This window comes from Oreochromis niloticus, linkage group LG20 (assembly GCF_001858045.2).
Source record: "Oreochromis niloticus isolate F11D_XX linkage group LG20, O_niloticus_UMD_NMBU, whole genome shotgun sequence".
NCBI classification, from domain to species: domain Eukaryota; kingdom Metazoa; phylum Chordata; class Actinopteri; order Cichliformes; family Cichlidae; genus Oreochromis; species Oreochromis niloticus.
Genome location: NC_031984.2, coordinates 18,138,737 through 18,154,664, shown reverse-complemented (window position 1 = coordinate 18,154,664; position 15,928 = coordinate 18,138,737). Strand labels below are relative to the sequence as shown.

The window sequence follows — 15,928 nt, the reverse complement described above, 5'->3', positions numbered from 1 at the left end:
CACATACACAATGTTTCCAACTGACTCAATTTCAGTGTCATTCAACAATTCTAAAGTGTCGGGTTTGTTTTTCCTGTCTGACCTGTTTCGTGTTAATGAGAAGTTTCATTATTAAACATATCCGGGAAATGCTGTCTGAATACCAAGATACCAAATGACAGTGACGAATGTAATCAGATTTTTTTTTTTTTTTTTTTTTTTTTCTCCCCTTTTACTCCTGCATTAAAGTAAATCATCTGTGATGGCGTTTTGAATTTGTAAATGTAGGCAAACAATTTTTGGTTTATTTATTTTAAAGGCATGCGGCACTCTTCAGCGGCATGTTCAATCTTACTTCCTCCTGTGTGGCACAGATTAGTATCTAGTCAGGTACTTTAGTATGCGAAGTGCTGTTAGTTTAAATACACGTTTGATAAGTTTCGTGTAAAGCTTTGAACGCTCCTCCCTGAGAAGAGCGGATACATGAATGTGTGCAACTCTAAAGGATGTGGTCGACTGTGAGATGAGGAAGAAAGTGAGGAGGAAGGAGTACACTGAACTCTCAACACGCTTCCTGCAAACAACTCGCTGTAAAGGACCAAAACGAAGAAAGGACGGGTGTAAATTTGGATTATTTGACCCTTTGTGATTTTGAGAATGTGTCATGATTCGGTAAAAATGCACTGAAGAGAGAGAAACGATGGAAGTGGAGGAGACTGGTGAAAAAAGGACTTCCTGGTATGATACCTTTTACATTTATTATGCTTCCACCTTGGGGTGCTATATGTTACAAATTGGTGCTGAAAAATATCCCCGTTGATTAAGCGTACTTCATGTTGTAAGTTTAAATTTTCTGTTTGTCACCAGCATAATTACAAAGCTCATTCATGTTACATATTTGTACGACATTGTGGAACAAAAACTCATTTTAATGTACTTTGCTAGAGCATGGCGCATAAACAAGTAATTTGAATGTACACTGCCTACTTAATAAAAGTGTTATTTTGAATGTGTCATACAATACAATAGAATACATTCCCTGTATTAATGTTTAATTTGTGCCCAGTAAGAGTTTTTCTTCTTTTCAGGTCTGGTGTGCCAGGAGAGGGACACTCAGTCCTCTGTGATCATGCAGGGGTAAGCTGCCACATCGGCTTTGGTTCTTTCACCTTCTTTTTCCTGCATTAAAAACTAATGTTTCAAAAAAAAAAAAAAAAACTATTGTCCTAAAAAAAAATCCAAGAAACTCACTTTCACACACTGCTGTCTTTAGAAGAAGAGAAAACAAGACCCGGCCCCTGAACCTGTGATCAGAATCTCAGAGGTGAGTAATCTCTCTGAGACGCATCAATGCTGCTGCTTCATGTTCATTTCTGTTTCTCTGTAACGAACGGAAGTTAGTCAACCTTACCTTTGTGACCACAATGCTGAGTGCAGAACTGACGGGAGATGTGAACGTTGCGTTCGGCTTTGCAACCATGGAAGTTTTTGCGAGTCTATAAATCGAGTTTATGCCTCATTTTCTTAAATTCCAGCTTATGTAGGTTTATTTTCACCTTTCAGATATCCTTTTTTTTTGCCAGCTGTACATTACATCATGCATATAATCCAAGGAGGCTTTTTATTGACGCTATTAAGGTGTTGCTTGCAATTAATATACAGCTGGTGTGGTTAGTGTGGCAAAAAGAAATAGGCAGACATCTTGCAATTTTACTATAGAGGCACACTTTCAACCTTCTTCCTCTTTGAAAGACACACAGGAAATGAGAGATCTGCACCATGCAACATCTCGCCTCTCACCATCTTTGTCTTTCCACTTTCCTGAACTCTCGTGTACCTCGAGTTGATTTTTAACTTTTTAACATGTTTCAGGACGAGGAGGGAGAGGATGAGTGTGAAATGACATCCGACCTGAAGGAATCAGAGGTGAGGTGTTCTTGTGTTGCAGATGCCAGATGTGTGTTCAGTTGTTTTAAAATCCTCTCGTGCACAGTTAGGTTTGAATGAATGAACCACAGCTTGTGGACTATTTTGCGCAGATCTTAAAAACGTTTTAAGTTTGTTTGTTTTTTTTAATTCACTTCAGGAGCCCAGTAATAAGAGGGTTAAACCTGTGGCAAAGTCCAATAGCCTAACAGGTGTCTTAAACCCTGTGAAGACCCCTGCTCTGAAGCGCATTGGCCAGTCTATTTCGGTAACAATGCACAAACGCACTCGCAGTCCAGTCATACAAAGTGACCAGTGAATGAGTTTTGGGTTTTTCTTGTATAACAGTCAGCTGCTCCTCTCTGTTCACAGCGGTCTATTAGTTTTCGTACAGAAGCTCGACCTTTGCCCACAGCCCCCCTGCGTTCACGGACAAAGGCCTCCTCGTTTCCACGTCGTCGCAACAGCCAGTGTTGGAGTGACACTGTGGAAAGTCATGATCTGACTGCAAAGGAAATCAAACGGCAAGAGGTGTGCTAAACAAAAATCTTGTTATTAAAATACTTTGTTACTATAGCAGAATATGTTTGGGGGGAGCCTGTATATGGGTCAAGTTGTGTGGCTGTGGTTGCAGTGTAGGCGGAGTAACTTGTACCTACTCTTCATTTCTGTGAAGCTGTTCTTCATGGGTATTATGAAAGAGGATGTGAGCTGGCACTGAAGGCTCAACTTCCTTTATTGAACAATCAGCTGTGAGAGCTCGTGTTGTCTATTTAACTGACTTCTTATGCAACTCAACACACAGTGTGCGTGTGTGAGCTGATATCTTTATCACATTGGCAATAATGTGCGCATTCGGTAACTATTTTAAATGCCCTGCAGGTCATATACGAGCTAACCCAAGGAGAGAGACAACTCATAGAGGACCTCAGTTTGGTTAAGAAGGTAGCTGCTCACTGAAAGGCTCAACCTGAACAAAATATTTAATCTACTCAAATGCATGCTTTTATATGCTAAATGCCCGGGGTCTGTGTCTATTCCCAGGTGTACTATGAGCCCATGCTGAAGTTAGACATAATGACAGAGAGTGAGCTTGGACAGATCTTTGGTACTCTGGACTCACTCATCCCCCTCCATCAAGGTAACTTTTTTGTTTTTTGCAACTTCTGCTGCTATCTCGAGCTCCACTTATGCATCAACACACCACCTCATTTCCTGAATATGAATTTCAAGCTATGAGGTGAAGTCTTGATAAAGCATAGGTTGTTGCAGTTCAGTGTAATTACATCACAATCTGAAATAGTTACAAGTAAACAGGAGCAGGTAAAGTTGTTTTACAGCTCATACCATTTATTAAATGTTATCTAGGTATAATTTGAATTAAAGGCTCTTTAAAAAATAAATAAATAAATAAAAACTTGTACACTGCTCAGCCCTGAAAAGAAACTTCATAAAATGGGAAGTTGTATTTTTTTTTATTATTTTTTTTTAGAAGTGTCGTATTTTTATGCAGTCTGTACTTGTTTTTGAGCTGTAGTAATAGTGACATAAGGTCAGCAAAATTTGGAGTATCCTGTTTTCTTTTAATTCATATCAGATCTGCTGACTCGTCTTGAGCGACTGAGAGGATCAGAGAAAACAGTTGGAGAGGTGGGGCCAACTTTAATGAACTGGGTGAGTATCTCGATGGAAACAAAGAATTGAGAGAAGAAAAGTCAACCTTCAGTTTCTCTCTGATTTTCCCTTCTTAATCTTAACTTAATCTGTTCTGTCTTTATGCATGTTTTCATCTTTCTTTTTCCCCCTGACTTAACCTTCTAATCTCACTGCTTGGCACTCTACCCGTGCTTGTTTCTCTTTCCAGTTTCCTTGCCTGGAGGCGTATGTTACATATTGCTGTAACCAGGTGGGAGCCAAAGCTTTACTGGACCAGAAAAAGCACGAGAAAAGAGTGGAGCACTTTCTGCGTCTGTGTCAGGAGTCCTCGTTCAGCAGGAAACTGGACCTGTGGAACTTCCTGGATCTCCCTCGGAGCCGTTTGGTCAAGTACCCTCTGCTGTTGAAAGAGATACAGAAGTGCACTCCGCCAGACCACCCAGATGAAGACACGTTGCCGGATGCTGTGAGTTGGGCTCCTACACAATCATTTACATCTGCTGAATGATACTCCAAGCCTGTTAAAGAATTCACAGTTTACTCAGTGCCAGGTCTGCAGCAGCTGCAAAATACTGATATCCACACTGGCACGTTATCAAGATGCTTGTAAGGTGTTGCTTTTAAATATAAAGCCTATCATTTTAAGACTGATTAGTATTATTTTTACAGTCTAGCAAAGAATCCTCTTTTTTGTTGCATCAGATGCTGTAAATTGTAACACGGTAATCCAAATTATTAGGTTGCATATTCACACATTTCTATCTATCAGTCTTCAAGTATGTTAAAATACAGTATTTCCTTTTAAAAACCTGGTCTGCATTGCACAACAGTGCCTCCAAATGGCAACAAGGCCAAATGTTAATTTTTACCAATATATTCACTAATTTGGCTCATCAGTTTTACATTTACATTTTGCGAAAGCTCACGCAAGGAGTGACCAAATAAAAACATGACTCTGTTCAGCAGTTAGTTCTGCATTTAAGATGCCTGCAGTCTCTTTAAAGTTTCCTTTGATGGTGTTTGAAAGAGGATACTGTTGACTAAACAAATTATCACACCAAACCACTTAACCACTCATTTAAATATGTTCTAAATATTCATAGTCATACTCTTTTAGCCCTACAAAAATGCAACAGGAGGAAAAGGACCCTGTGGTGATGACATATTAAAACTCTTGGTTCTGTTCAGTTGGAGTTGATCCAGAGCATCGTGGCAGAGGTGAATAAAAAGACGGGGGAAGCAGAGTGTCAGTTCTACAGGCGAGGCCTTTCCTACCTTGAAGAGGGCCAGAGAGTGCCAGAGATCCAGCAGTCCCGCTTCCTCTACTGCCATGGAGAACTCAAGAACAATAAGGGCCAGGTAGATCTCTTCTAAAATGTTGTTTATTGGTCTTCACACCTTTATAATTAAAATGAAGAGGCTAAAGTCATTTGAGAAGGGCAGAAGGTGTTGGCTACTCAGATTTTTCATATGAGTGCTAGAAAGTTTGCTTCTCTGCCTTAGAAACTGTGTCAACTGTCTGCACATTTATCTTGATGACTTTGTGTGTGTGTCAATGTCCCCTGTCAGCGGCTGCATGTGTTCCTATTTGAGCTGGTGTTGGTGCTGACTAGACCAGGGGACGAGAAGGACGGTGGTCACGTGTTTAATGTGTACCGGCAGCCTCTGCCCAATGCCTTGATAAATCTGGAGGAGATCCCAGACGGTGAGGCTGCTGGAGGGGGCACCTTCAGAGGAGCCTTCACAGGGGGAAATGATAAAGGTAACATGATCGCATGATCTGCATACTTTATTTGTTTCGTATTTTCTAGTGAATTCTGTGACACACAAAGATTGATAGTAAGCCATCCCATGTGCTCTGTTTTAGCTGAAGTGAAACTTAGTAGAAGTTTAAACTCACCTTCCTTCTCCCTTCTCTTCTTTCCATCTTCTAGTGAAGAATTGTTTCCGCGTGAGCAGCAGAGGGCGCGCCAAAGCTCACTCTTACAGCCTGCAGGCCAACGACTCCTTCAGCAAGCAGCAGTGGATCACCTGTCTGCGCCAAGCGATCGTCCAGTCGCGAGATAGGACAGCCCACACCAGCCAGTCACAGTTCTCTCCTCACCACGATCCCGCCCTGTATCACATAGCCGAGCTCAGCCTCAGCTCGGACACAGAAATGGCAGACCATACCAGTCGCTGACTGTCAGACTGATCAGCAGGTGGCCTTTGAAGCCTCTACACGTGTACATTGACTGTCTGTGAATGATGAATGTGTTTAGATATTTTCAACGATATTAATGTTCTTTTTTTTTTTTTATTATTTTTTCCTGTCTGCGATTGCAGTGATGGCTGTATAAAGTGAGAACAGTACTGAATGTGAATTTACCAAAGAAAAAAATTTGTTTTTGAGATTGTATAATTAATAAACTGACACTTAAAAGATTGTTGAGGCACTCGTGGGAAAGTACACAAAGACAAGTCTAAGTATAGCCAACAAGATCTACAGAGAAAAGATTAGAGATGATTATCCTCCATCCCTCCCTCTCGCACTCGCCGTCTCCCTCCTTCTCTCATTGACACTGGTGACAGGACAGGGGAGAGAGGTAGACTTTCAGCTCTAGCCAACAGGCACACGGTGAAACAGTAGACGTCCCCTTATGCATTTTTAACAGCTCAGCAGATGATGGGAACAGTTTGGTTGGGACAGTTTGTCCACAGATAGAGTGACCAAGTGATCAGGTGAGTCCGGATCGCTCTGTGTATTTGTTAGTCCTGCTACATTTGACCGGCATTATTTGCAAATTTACTGTCTTTGCAAATAAAGTGTTTACTAGTTACCTCCAAAAATCAGTAACATTTGGCATTGCTTAGATTTCAGGAGATGCCTCGTGTGTGTGACGGGTGTTTTATTGATTACATAACCAAGTGTTTTTAATGTGTTCTGTTGAGTGGTCCAGCTGAATCCAGTTTGAGTGATATTTCCAAAAATGCTTTTAAAATTTGTATTTTTTAAACGTGACATGTTCATGTGTGGAATCAAACTTTCTGTGCTCTCTTGCGTGCCGTAGTAACGAGACAGTTGTGTAATGGATCAACTTAATCTATTTAAGAGAAGGATTTACCTTCAGAGACAGTCATTCACAGAGTACTTGTTCTTTTTTTCTTCCCTTCAGCTGTAAATGTCATTTTTCTGAAAAGGAAAAAGTTCTCCATCATACTTCATTCACCAAAGAGGTGGATTACATGTCTTGTGAGACAGATTAGGCCTGTGTAAGACCACCGCGTCCTGCTCACCTCTGAGTCTGAATGTCAAATAAATTAGGAAGGACAACTTACCCCATCTCAGGCGCAAACCACCTGGCTAGGATTTCTTTGGGAAGACCACCTTTCTGTCTCAGGACCCATTTTGTTAGCGACTTTAGTCGTTTACTGGTATAAAAGGATGCCTGGAGCCAGCAGTGTCAATGAGGAGGGCTCTTGTGAAGCTCTGTGTCGGACCCTGGTGTCTCAGAACGGCCTCCAGAGAGAGACGACCGACATCTCCCAGTCTGTCCTCTACACATCGCTGATGGGCCTGCTTCTCGTGGCTGACAATGAGGTGTGGACAACGCAACACAGGAAAAATATAGCTTTAATTTATCTTCAAACTTTCAAGTTTTAAAAGCTCTTTTTACAGGGCACACATGAGAAAAATATAAGGAAACACAACGAAAGGTGTGAAGGTGTTAAGGGAGAATACACATCAACACACACATGTTTAAACACCTGTCAGCACTCGTTGGTCTCTAATAGGATGAACTCTCGAGGCTGACCTCCTTTTAGTCTCTTCTGCTATACTAATGAGATAAGAAAGCTAAATCTGTCCTGCCAAAGTTAAACACACACTGACATGGCGGGGTCAAGGCAGATAGTCACATGGAGTACCCAAACATCCAGAGGTCACATAGTAGGACGCACACTGTGTGTTTTGAAATAAATTAACAGTGCTATATATGGTACTTGCAGATTCAACAGATCTGTGGTGATTGACTTCCTTTTGTTTTTGTTTTTTAAACTTCAGAAGGAGCAGCTCGCCTTGGGAAGTGGCAGGACTGGCCTTAGAAACATAGGAAACACCGTAAGTAAAGATGACAGATGAAGCTCTTAAAGGCCCTCTGCCATTATTTGGCATCATATGCTCACTTTCCCTTTTTTTTTCTTTTGTTTCGAACCCAGTGTTTCCTAAATGCAGTTGTCCAGTGTTTGTCTCACACATGTGGCCTACGGGACTACTGCCTGCTCAAATCTTACAAGCATGAGAAGTTCTCCAAAGAGGAAGCTAAACTCATGGAAGGTGCATTTCCTCTCCTTTCTCTTCTCTCATCACTGTGTCTCTCCTCCTGTGTTAGATTTTCATGCTTTCTTCTTGTTTCTGGTTTTCTTCCCATGCCAGCTTTCTCTAAGGTGCTGTCGGGCCTTTGGGGTGTAAATGAAGGGGAGACAGTTGTAAATCCTAGACAGTTTTACAATGTATTCACAGAAGCAGTGCCTTACTTCAGCGGTTACAGGTGAGGATATGGATTTTTTTTTGGGGGGGGGGTTCTGTTTCGCCTTTCCTCAAGGTTAACGGCATCTTTCAGTAAAACTTTTGTGCAGGCAGTAGAACTTTTTTAGCAAAAGACTACACACAGTGCAATACAGTGTCCACTTATGTGTAAGCACAACTGTTAAACTCCTCCTGTTAATTATCTTGTTCCACTTGTACAGATTTTTGATTCTTGTGAAGAACTAGTTGCTTGAAAAAGTGAATAATTTTTTTCTGCGTTCAACACAGTCAACAGGATGCTCAGGAGTTCCTCAGGTTCCTACTCGACAAGCTGCATACCGAAATAAATCGCAGACCATACATTAGACGAACCGGAAAGGAGCCTGAACAAAAATTTGCTAGGTTTCGGTATGTATATTAAAAATGAATAAATCTGTCCTTAAAACAGTAATTACCTGCACGTGAACACATTCTGATCATTTTTCTTATCCTCCCTTAGAATATCTGAGGAGGCGGCTGTCATGTGGAAGAAGCACTTGGAAAGAGATGACAGCATAATTGTTGGTGAGGACAGCCAATCCAGTCAAATTCATCCATTATTTTTATCTCCATTAAAGCAGACCGCTGATAGTTCTTGTCCCCTCTCTCTACAGATCTGTTCTCAGGCCAGCTGCGGAGCTCACTGCATTGCTCAGTCTGCTCTCACTACTCCAACACGTTTGATGTGTTCTGCGATTTGTCGCTGCCTATCCCCAAGAGGAGTTCTAGTGGGGAGGTCACGCTCAGGGAGTGTCTGGACCTCTTCTCTCAGGAGGAGAAACTGGACAAGGAGAATTCGCCAGTAAGTTAAAGCGATGATTGTCGAATCTCAGCAACTGTCTAGATCAGCAATTGTGTGATTAAAACATATCGACACAGACAATGTAAGCAAGGAGATGATTTAAAACAGTTTTGATCCATTTATAACCTACACATATCATTAAATGCTTTTTGTCTTTATTCCATATAAAGATCATAACATATAGATGTGTGCCATAGGTGAAAGAAGTCAAATGGCTTGAACAGTAAAGCTACTTTCAGCTGCTCTCTTATTTACATGGGGGGTAATAACAGCAGGTAGCTCCAGATGTGGCAGATTTTTTTTTTTACACTTCCTGTCACAACCCCAAAGGGATTTGTGTCCCCTCCCGGGATCAAACCGGGGAGTTGGGTAAACTGCTAGACTCCAAACGACTAATACAGTGATCTCATCAATATGAAAAAATTTCAAAGAAATGCAATCATAAAATCTGGCACAGAACAGAAGCAGATAAAAGAAACAAAAATAATTATTTAATTTAATAAACATTGAAGCAGATGATGAGAATTCTCTAATTTCTTTCTGTCATAAGAACGTCCAAATTAAGTGCATCTTAGTTATTAGTGGCACACTAAACAACATTGCATCAATAAGCATATGCTTATTTGTACTTGATATATACGCCAGACCCTATGTATATGTGTAAGGTATGTTGTGTTGAGGTGTGTATATGTGTGTTTATACATTTTTCAGATGTGCGAGAGGTGTAACAGACGTACAGAGTGCACCAAGCGGCTGTCCATCCAGAGGTTTCCCCAGGTTATAGTGATCCGTATCCTTGGCAACAACTCTTCCACTTGTGATGCTTTTAGGCGTGTGATTTTTATCTGCACAAATGTATGACGCTAACAATACTTAACAGTCTCGATAAGATCTGAACCGTTTCACGACGTCAAGGTGGTCCATCAGTAAAAGCACGGTATATGTGTCCTTCCCACTCACCAATCTGGACCTTGGACCATACGGACCTGTCGACTGCGGTAAGAGAACCGAGCCTTTCTGATCCATTCATACTTGACTCAACCCAATGTGTTCCTCTATGCTGTATTTTCAACAAAAGGAGTTCAGTTAAAGGTTGAAGCAATAAAATGTGGAAGAAAAATGGGGCTTTTAACTTTTTGACACAAGTGGGTAGAGCGCACTACAAAACCGTTTTAAGAGCTTGTTTTACATGATTTTATTTTGACAAATGGCTGGTGAGTGGAAGAAGAGAGTTAGAGGAAAAGGCATAAATCAGCTGCAGAAAAAGTTTTTAGCTGTGAACTATAAATCTTGTGTTTTAAGCATAGGGAGGTTAACATGATGATTCACTGACTCAAACAATAACCATGCATTGTAATAGAAAATAAAGGAATATTGGGATATACGCAATCATATCCTAATTTAATCGCTTGCAACAGAAATTATTCCAAAAACTGCACATCTGGAATTCTGACACAATACAGTTCTGAACCCTGGATTAAGTAACTCATTGTGTTACTATATAATTCTGGATCTATGTTTGTCCCCACAGGCTCAGTTCTGTATGATTTATATGCAATATGTAACCATGCTGGGACAGTAAACATGGGACATTACACAGCCTGCTGCTTAGATGAAAATGGCTGGTGCTTTTACAATGATTCCAGGTGAGATATAATTTAGTTTTACATACAATATATACATATTTTGACAACTGTACATCAAAGGTGGTCTATATATTTGAGAACGCCTGCTTATTCTGTATTAAGATATGTTTGCATAAACCTGAAACTGTTCCCTTCATCTGCCCATCTACAGTGTGACTCCACTCACAGAGAACCAGCTTCAGACCAATCAAGCCTATGTACTGTTCTACCAGCGCAGCAACAGCACCGCCACCGTCAGGAAATAGACTGGCTGAGCCAAGCAGCCAATCAGAGCAACTTTACCTCCAGTGTCCATAGAAACGAATAGACAGCAGTATTGTGCTCTGACATCTGCAAACTTCTCATACTCGATGAGCTTACCCTCAAATGAACTGAGGAGGAGGAGAGAGGCCATGCTCAGTCTGACAGGGCTTGAAGACACGGTCCTCCCCCTAAAAACCGTAGAGATGCTTTTCAAGTGTCTCACTAAGACAGCTCAGACAGACCATAGCCTTAAGAGTCTCTGTGCCCTAGTTCTCAGGCATGAGCGAGTGACGTGCTTAGAATGATGCAGAGCTCTTAATGTAATACAATCACGACTCATGCTTGTTATGATATTGTGCAACATTTTTTTTGAGTTGGGACATACAAATATATGCAAAAGACTTGTTCCCTTGGATGAAATTACAGAGTTTGTGGATATTTGTAAGTGAAAATACATAAATAAAAGCCCTGCAGAAAACTCTAAATAAAATGAACCTTTTTCAAATGTCAATCTACTTTTTGTTACATGTAAAAAGTTACGCAGCGGTCATGAAAATGTTCAGTGAATAATAACGCATTTTATTTCAGGTGCCTGTCAAAACACTCAAGGTCACCTCACACAGAAGAGTTAAAACTATAATAATAAACTGACAAATACCCATCAAGTTAATAAAAAAAATCTACAATATGCAAAATTGTTGAGATCAGAGGATTCATATTAGAGGTGGAAGACCATTAGAGTGAATATGCCACTTTTAAAGAAGTGTGTCTGGTGGGATGGAATTCCAAAGGTGGTGAGCAGAGTGACTGAGGCCTCTAGACCCCATGGTAGTCAAATGGTGAGGAATGGACAGCAAGAAGGAGGGAAGAAGAAGACCTGAGAGTGTGATTTGGTTTGCTGATGTGCAAAAGTTCAGAGAGGTAAAGAATCTTGAAATCAGTACAATTTTAATGGAGCTGCTGAAGAACAGGTGTGATGTGATTAATGGAAGGAGTTCTGGTGATGGTGTGAGGAGCAGAGTTCTAGACTTGCAAGAAAAAACAAAAATAAAATTGTTACAGTAATTAATGTGGGATGTAACCAAGGTGTGAACAAGTACCGCAGTGTTATTAGGTGTGAGAAATGGACCAAGGTGATTAATGTTACAAAGATGAAAGTATGAGGATGTTATACTCTTGGCCTGAGTCAAGAGGGAGGGAAAAAATTACACTTAGACATGATGGATTTGTTGCCAATGAGGAGAACCTCAGTTTTATTACTGTTCAATTTGAGAAAGCTGTAGGAGATCCAGGATTTGATTTTTGATTTGAGTCAAATGCAGAAGGCTGTGGGTGGGAGAGTAATGGTAGGTTTGTTAGACAGGTGGAGTTGCATACAATGGAAGCTGATATTAAATTTATGAAGGGGTTCCAGGACGGATCCTTGGGGGACACCAGTAGTAAATGGGATTTATACATTTTTTACTAATAAACTGAGTGCTGCTGGAGATATAGGATTTAAAACCCAAGTTCAAAGAGGATGAGAATGGTTAGTCAGCTGGGAAGACTAACCAGACAGGAATTGTGCATAAGTACAAATGCATTCATATATACACACCCATTTTGTGTGTATTCAAACTATAAACATACGGATCACCTATGGTGATTATGGTCACCATAGGTTGACATTCCTATACAAATTAGTACTCCAGTATCTTAACTTAATTAATGAATTCGCACAGTTCGGAGAGAGCAATGTCCTTCAAATAAAATACCCAGTTTTGCTGAAAGTAATATGGATTTGCCCCAGATTTCAACAGATCATTCTTTTGCTCATGCTCCACCTCTCCGTCAACTTTCATAAAATTCAGTTGGGTTGTTTTTGCGTTATCTCGCTAACAAACAAATAAACAAACGACCACCAACGTATTATTCCCCGTCGCACCCGGTCGCACCGGTCTTTACTTGCGAATGACGTAATAGTGCGCATGCGTACTAGCGGTGGGCGGAGTTTTCCAGTTGGTCAGGAAGAGGAGAAAGGCGTACAGAGAAACACCAAGGTAATCAAATTCTCCATATAACGTATAAACTTTAAGCCGATTCTTGTTTCAGGCACATAAATATGGCTATGATGGGATGAATATTGTAGTTATAATTTAAGAGAGAGGATTTTGAATGACAATAATAAAACTCATAGGAAACACCGCTAGCTTTCCTGCTAGCAAAGGCTGGTTTGACAGGCCCCAGACTACAGTAGTCGGGCTTTTAGTAGGAATAGGAATGTAGCACGGAAATGTTTGAGTAATTGTTTCTACACCTCAGTGGCACCTCCGCCTGTTTGCCATCGGTTCCGGCTTTAAATGTACTTAGTAACGTAAGCTAGGAACTATTTACCAAACTGTACGGTTAACGAGACCTCTGTGCGTTTCTAGCGATTTCTGATGTATTTTTTGTGCTAGATGTCAGCGAAGGGAAACTGTAAGCGAAGCATCGGAAAATTTTATTCCTGTTTAGACTGCTTATTTAATTAATGCACCTCAAAGTTGTGTTTCTTTTTAATTGGGGAGTATTGTCTTAGGATGTGCAACAGTGTTTTCAACTCTTCCATAGATGGCTGCTATCAGAAAGAAGTTGGTGATCGTCGGTGATGGTGCATGTGGGAAAACCTGTCTCCTCATCGTATTCAGTAAGGACCAGTTCCCAGAGGTCTACGTACCCACTGTGTTTGAAAACTATGTGGCAGACATTGAAGTGGACGGGAAACAGGTGAGAGGGAATGATGGTTTGCAAATAATTTTGCATTGATTGTAATGCTGTGGGTGCTGGTATGGCATTTAAATAAAAATAAAAAGCAATTACCCTCTTTAATTAGTGGCTAATGGACTGGTACTTAGATTACACTTCTCTACTCAATTTGAGCATTTGAAGTGCTTTCTGCCAGTCTAGTGACATTTACCCAATCATACATATTTATCTAACGTTCATTATCACACTTCAATGGGTGCATCGGGGGCAACTCATTCTTCAATATCTTGCCTCAGGATGCTTACACACGACCAGTGAATTTTTATTATGTTGCATTGTGGCCATCAGACCAGCTGCTGCTATAACATATCTAGTCTGTCTAACTAATCAAATTATAGTATTGTCATTTCTGCCTTTCCTTTTCTTCTTCCATAGATTTATCCAGTCATTTAACTCTGTTACTCTGTCTTTTCAGGTAGAGCTAGCACTTTGGGACACAGCGGGTCAGGAAGATTATGACAGGCTGAGGCCCCTGTCCTACCCAGACACAGATGTTATCCTCATGTGTTTCTCTGTGGACAGTCCTGACAGTTTAGGTACCATCTGAGCACCATCCATACTAGTGAGTATTGAACACATTGATGTATGTAATTAATTGCTGCTTTTTCATTCTCCTCACTGTAGAGAATATTCCAGAAAAGTGGACTCCTGAGGTGAAGCACTTTTGTCCAAATGTTCCCATCATCCTGGTAGGAAATAAAAAAGATCTGCGCAATGATGACCACACCAGACGAGAGCTAGCCAAAATGAAACAGGTAAATGTGGTGGTTCAGAAAATTCAGCTAAGCAAATAAGTTAAATCAATAAAATAATATCCAAATTTAAACTTTCTTTGTGACATGTGTCCCCAGGAACCAGTCAAATATGAAGATGGCAAAGAGATGGCAAACCGCATCAGTGCCTACGGCTACCAAGAGTGTTCTGCCAAAACCAAAGATGGTGTGAGGGAAGTCTTTGAGATGGCAACTAGAGCTGCGCTGCAGGCCAAAAAGCGTAACAGGAAGTCCACCTGCCTACTGTTATAGGCACTGGGAGCAGAGGGGGCTGTCATTAAGCACAGATAGAGAGGACAGCTTCCACTGAAATTTGACCGGGGGGGAGGGGAGAAAAGTTATGCAGATGCTCAATTTCCGCGATCACCCAGTTACCCCTAGCAAAGTGGAGCAGATCTGAAATGATTCAAAAGACCACATACACCATGGTTTTTGGACTCTTAAGTTGTGTGCCACTTTTCTTGCATCAATTTAAATACAAAAGAAAAAAAATCTGATCTAGAAGTCAGCAGGGCAGGTTATGGGTATAATTTGAAGTTGACTAGTTAAAAACAGGGGAGCAAATGTGCCATGATGGAAATTAGGAGAGAAAAGGTCGATAGAAGGCCAAAGACACTGAGAACACAAGAGAAGTCAGAAAAGGACGTAATTAAAGCGTAGGTTTGAATTTAGGCCATCTCTAAGTAAATTTTACACAGTATCGCCTACATGTAGTGCCTTGAGAGTGATGGTTGTTGAGGGGTGGGGATTCATAACTTAGGGTATTATTTGTCATTTGTAAGAGTCCACACCTCACATTTGTGAAGGCTTTCTCCCTGTCACTGGCTTGGGTACTTCAGGCCCATTTTCTGACTCAGGCGATATGCAGGGGTATGCCTAAAATTAGATTGTATGAGATATTTTCCCATACAGAATTACTTACCTGTACTTTAGAGTGTGTGTATGCATTTGTATGGTAGTTTGTTTTTCTCCAGTGCAGCTCTGCATGCAGTGAATGTGTGTATATTTGTGTGGTTGTGTATTAACATGTGTCTACGTACTGTATGCATGGAAAGGCCGTCTGTGTCACTGACCTTAACCCCTTTTTTCCATGCCAAAGTTACCCTCCCCCCCAATGGCCACATTTCATGGCTCAGGTGGGTAATGAAATTAACAGCTACTCAGAGTGACATAGAAACCTTCACTTTACTGGAAGACGACATACTATATATAGCCAGAGGCACAATCAGGTTAAACACATGAGTTTTTAGGACCTTTTTTGATTGTGTTAATCAGTGGGTCAAATCATAAGTGGTGTAGCTGATAAGTTTAATATTCTTTCAAATAGATGGTAGGCTTATCTTATCACTATATTATCTGTTATGTACTGTATGTCTTACAAGGCCTTGTAAGGACATGGTAATGTTGTGTACTTCAAGTTTGCCTTTTACTCCATTCTCCCCATTCCCCTCTTTACTGATATTGTCATTATTGTACTATATAACTTTTTATTGTTGATGCCTCTAATTTACTTCATATATTTTAATCATTTTACTCGATCCTGCTGTTATGGTCAGCTTATGTCAGTTAAATG

At 40.7% G+C, this 15,928-nt stretch overlaps 3 protein-coding genes across 5 annotated transcripts; all 3 read left to right on the top strand.

Moving 5' to 3' along the window:
• The first annotated feature begins 485 nt into the window (after positions 1–485).
• Positions 486–5,986, top strand: arhgef3l (Rho guanine nucleotide exchange factor (GEF) 3, like). 2 transcript variants are annotated; one of them, XM_005477998.4, is made up of 13 exons: positions 486–717; positions 1,068–1,116; positions 1,256–1,303; positions 1,852–1,905; positions 2,066–2,173; positions 2,278–2,436; positions 2,788–2,850; positions 2,950–3,046; positions 3,503–3,579; positions 3,770–4,027; positions 4,750–4,920; positions 5,131–5,323; positions 5,496–5,986. In XM_005477998.4, exons 1-13 carry the CDS (start codon positions 680–682, stop codon positions 5,741–5,743), a joined length of 1,563 nt encoding a protein of 520 aa, XP_005478055.1. In that variant the 5' UTR covers positions 486–679; the 3' UTR covers positions 5,744–5,986. The 2 variants fall into 2 exon arrangements, with proteins under 2 accessions (XP_005478055.1, XP_005478054.1); XM_005477997.4 differs by having other exon boundaries at positions 487–717; positions 1,253–1,303.
• A 151-nt stretch (positions 5,987–6,137) lies between these two features.
• Positions 6,138–11,309, top strand: usp21 (ubiquitin specific peptidase 21). Of its 2 annotated transcripts, XM_003448282.5 has the most exons (12): positions 6,138–6,282; positions 6,717–7,141; positions 7,604–7,660; positions 7,759–7,876; positions 7,976–8,090; positions 8,357–8,476; positions 8,568–8,632; positions 8,722–8,909; positions 9,621–9,699; positions 9,800–9,907; positions 10,441–10,555; positions 10,707–11,309. In XM_003448282.5, the coding sequence occupies exons 2-12, from the start codon at positions 6,986–6,988 to the stop codon at positions 10,798–10,800; spliced, it is 1,215 nt and encodes a 404-aa protein (XP_003448330.1). In that variant the 5' UTR covers positions 6,138–6,282; positions 6,717–6,985; the 3' UTR covers positions 10,801–11,309. The 2 variants fall into 2 exon arrangements, with proteins under 2 accessions (XP_003448330.1, XP_025757272.1); XM_025901487.1 differs by having other exon boundaries at positions 6,138–7,141.
• Positions 11,310–12,731: 1,422 nt separating this feature from the next.
• On the top strand, positions 12,732–15,798 carry LOC100696538 (rho-related GTP-binding protein RhoA-C). The gene is made up of 5 exons (XM_003448207.5): positions 12,732–12,837; positions 13,388–13,543; positions 13,998–14,118; positions 14,207–14,337; positions 14,434–15,798. The coding sequence occupies exons 1-5, from the start codon at positions 12,766–12,768 to the stop codon at positions 14,605–14,607; spliced, it is 654 nt and encodes a 217-aa protein (XP_003448255.2). The 5' UTR covers positions 12,732–12,765; the 3' UTR covers positions 14,608–15,798.
• The last annotated feature ends 130 nt before the right edge of the window (positions 15,799–15,928 follow it).

Excerpts from the sequence above, each read along its gene's own strand:
- arhgef3l (XM_005477997.4), top strand. The coding sequence starts at position 680 with ATGGAAGTGGAGGAGACTGGTGAAAAAAGGACTTCCTG. Across the intron at positions 2,174-2,277 it reads GCATTGGCCAGTCTATTTCG|CGGTCTATTAGTTTTCGTAC; the intron begins GTAACAATGCAC and ends CTCTGTTCACAG. Across the intron at positions 3,580-3,769 it reads GGCCAACTTTAATGAACTGG|TTTCCTTGCCTGGAGGCGTA; the intron begins GTGAGTATCTCG and ends TTCTCTTTCCAG.
- usp21 (XM_003448282.5), top strand. The coding sequence starts at position 6,986 with ATGCCTGGAGCCAGCAGTGTCAATGAGGAGGGCTCTTGTGAAGCTCTG. Across the intron at positions 7,661-7,758 it reads TTAGAAACATAGGAAACACC|TGTTTCCTAAATGCAGTTGT; the intron begins GTAAGTAAAGAT and ends TTTCGAACCCAG. Across the intron at positions 7,877-7,975 it reads GGAAGCTAAACTCATGGAAG|CTTTCTCTAAGGTGCTGTCG; the intron begins GTGCATTTCCTC and ends TTCCCATGCCAG.
- LOC100696538 (XM_003448207.5), top strand. The coding sequence starts at position 12,766 with ATGCGTACTAGCGGTGGGCGGAGTTTTCCAGTTGGTCAGGAAGAGGAG. Across the intron at positions 14,119-14,206 it reads GGACAGTCCTGACAGTTTAG|AGAATATTCCAGAAAAGTGG; the intron begins GTACCATCTGAG and ends TCCTCACTGTAG. Across the intron at positions 14,338-14,433 it reads AGCTAGCCAAAATGAAACAG|GAACCAGTCAAATATGAAGA; the intron begins GTAAATGTGGTG and ends ATGTGTCCCCAG.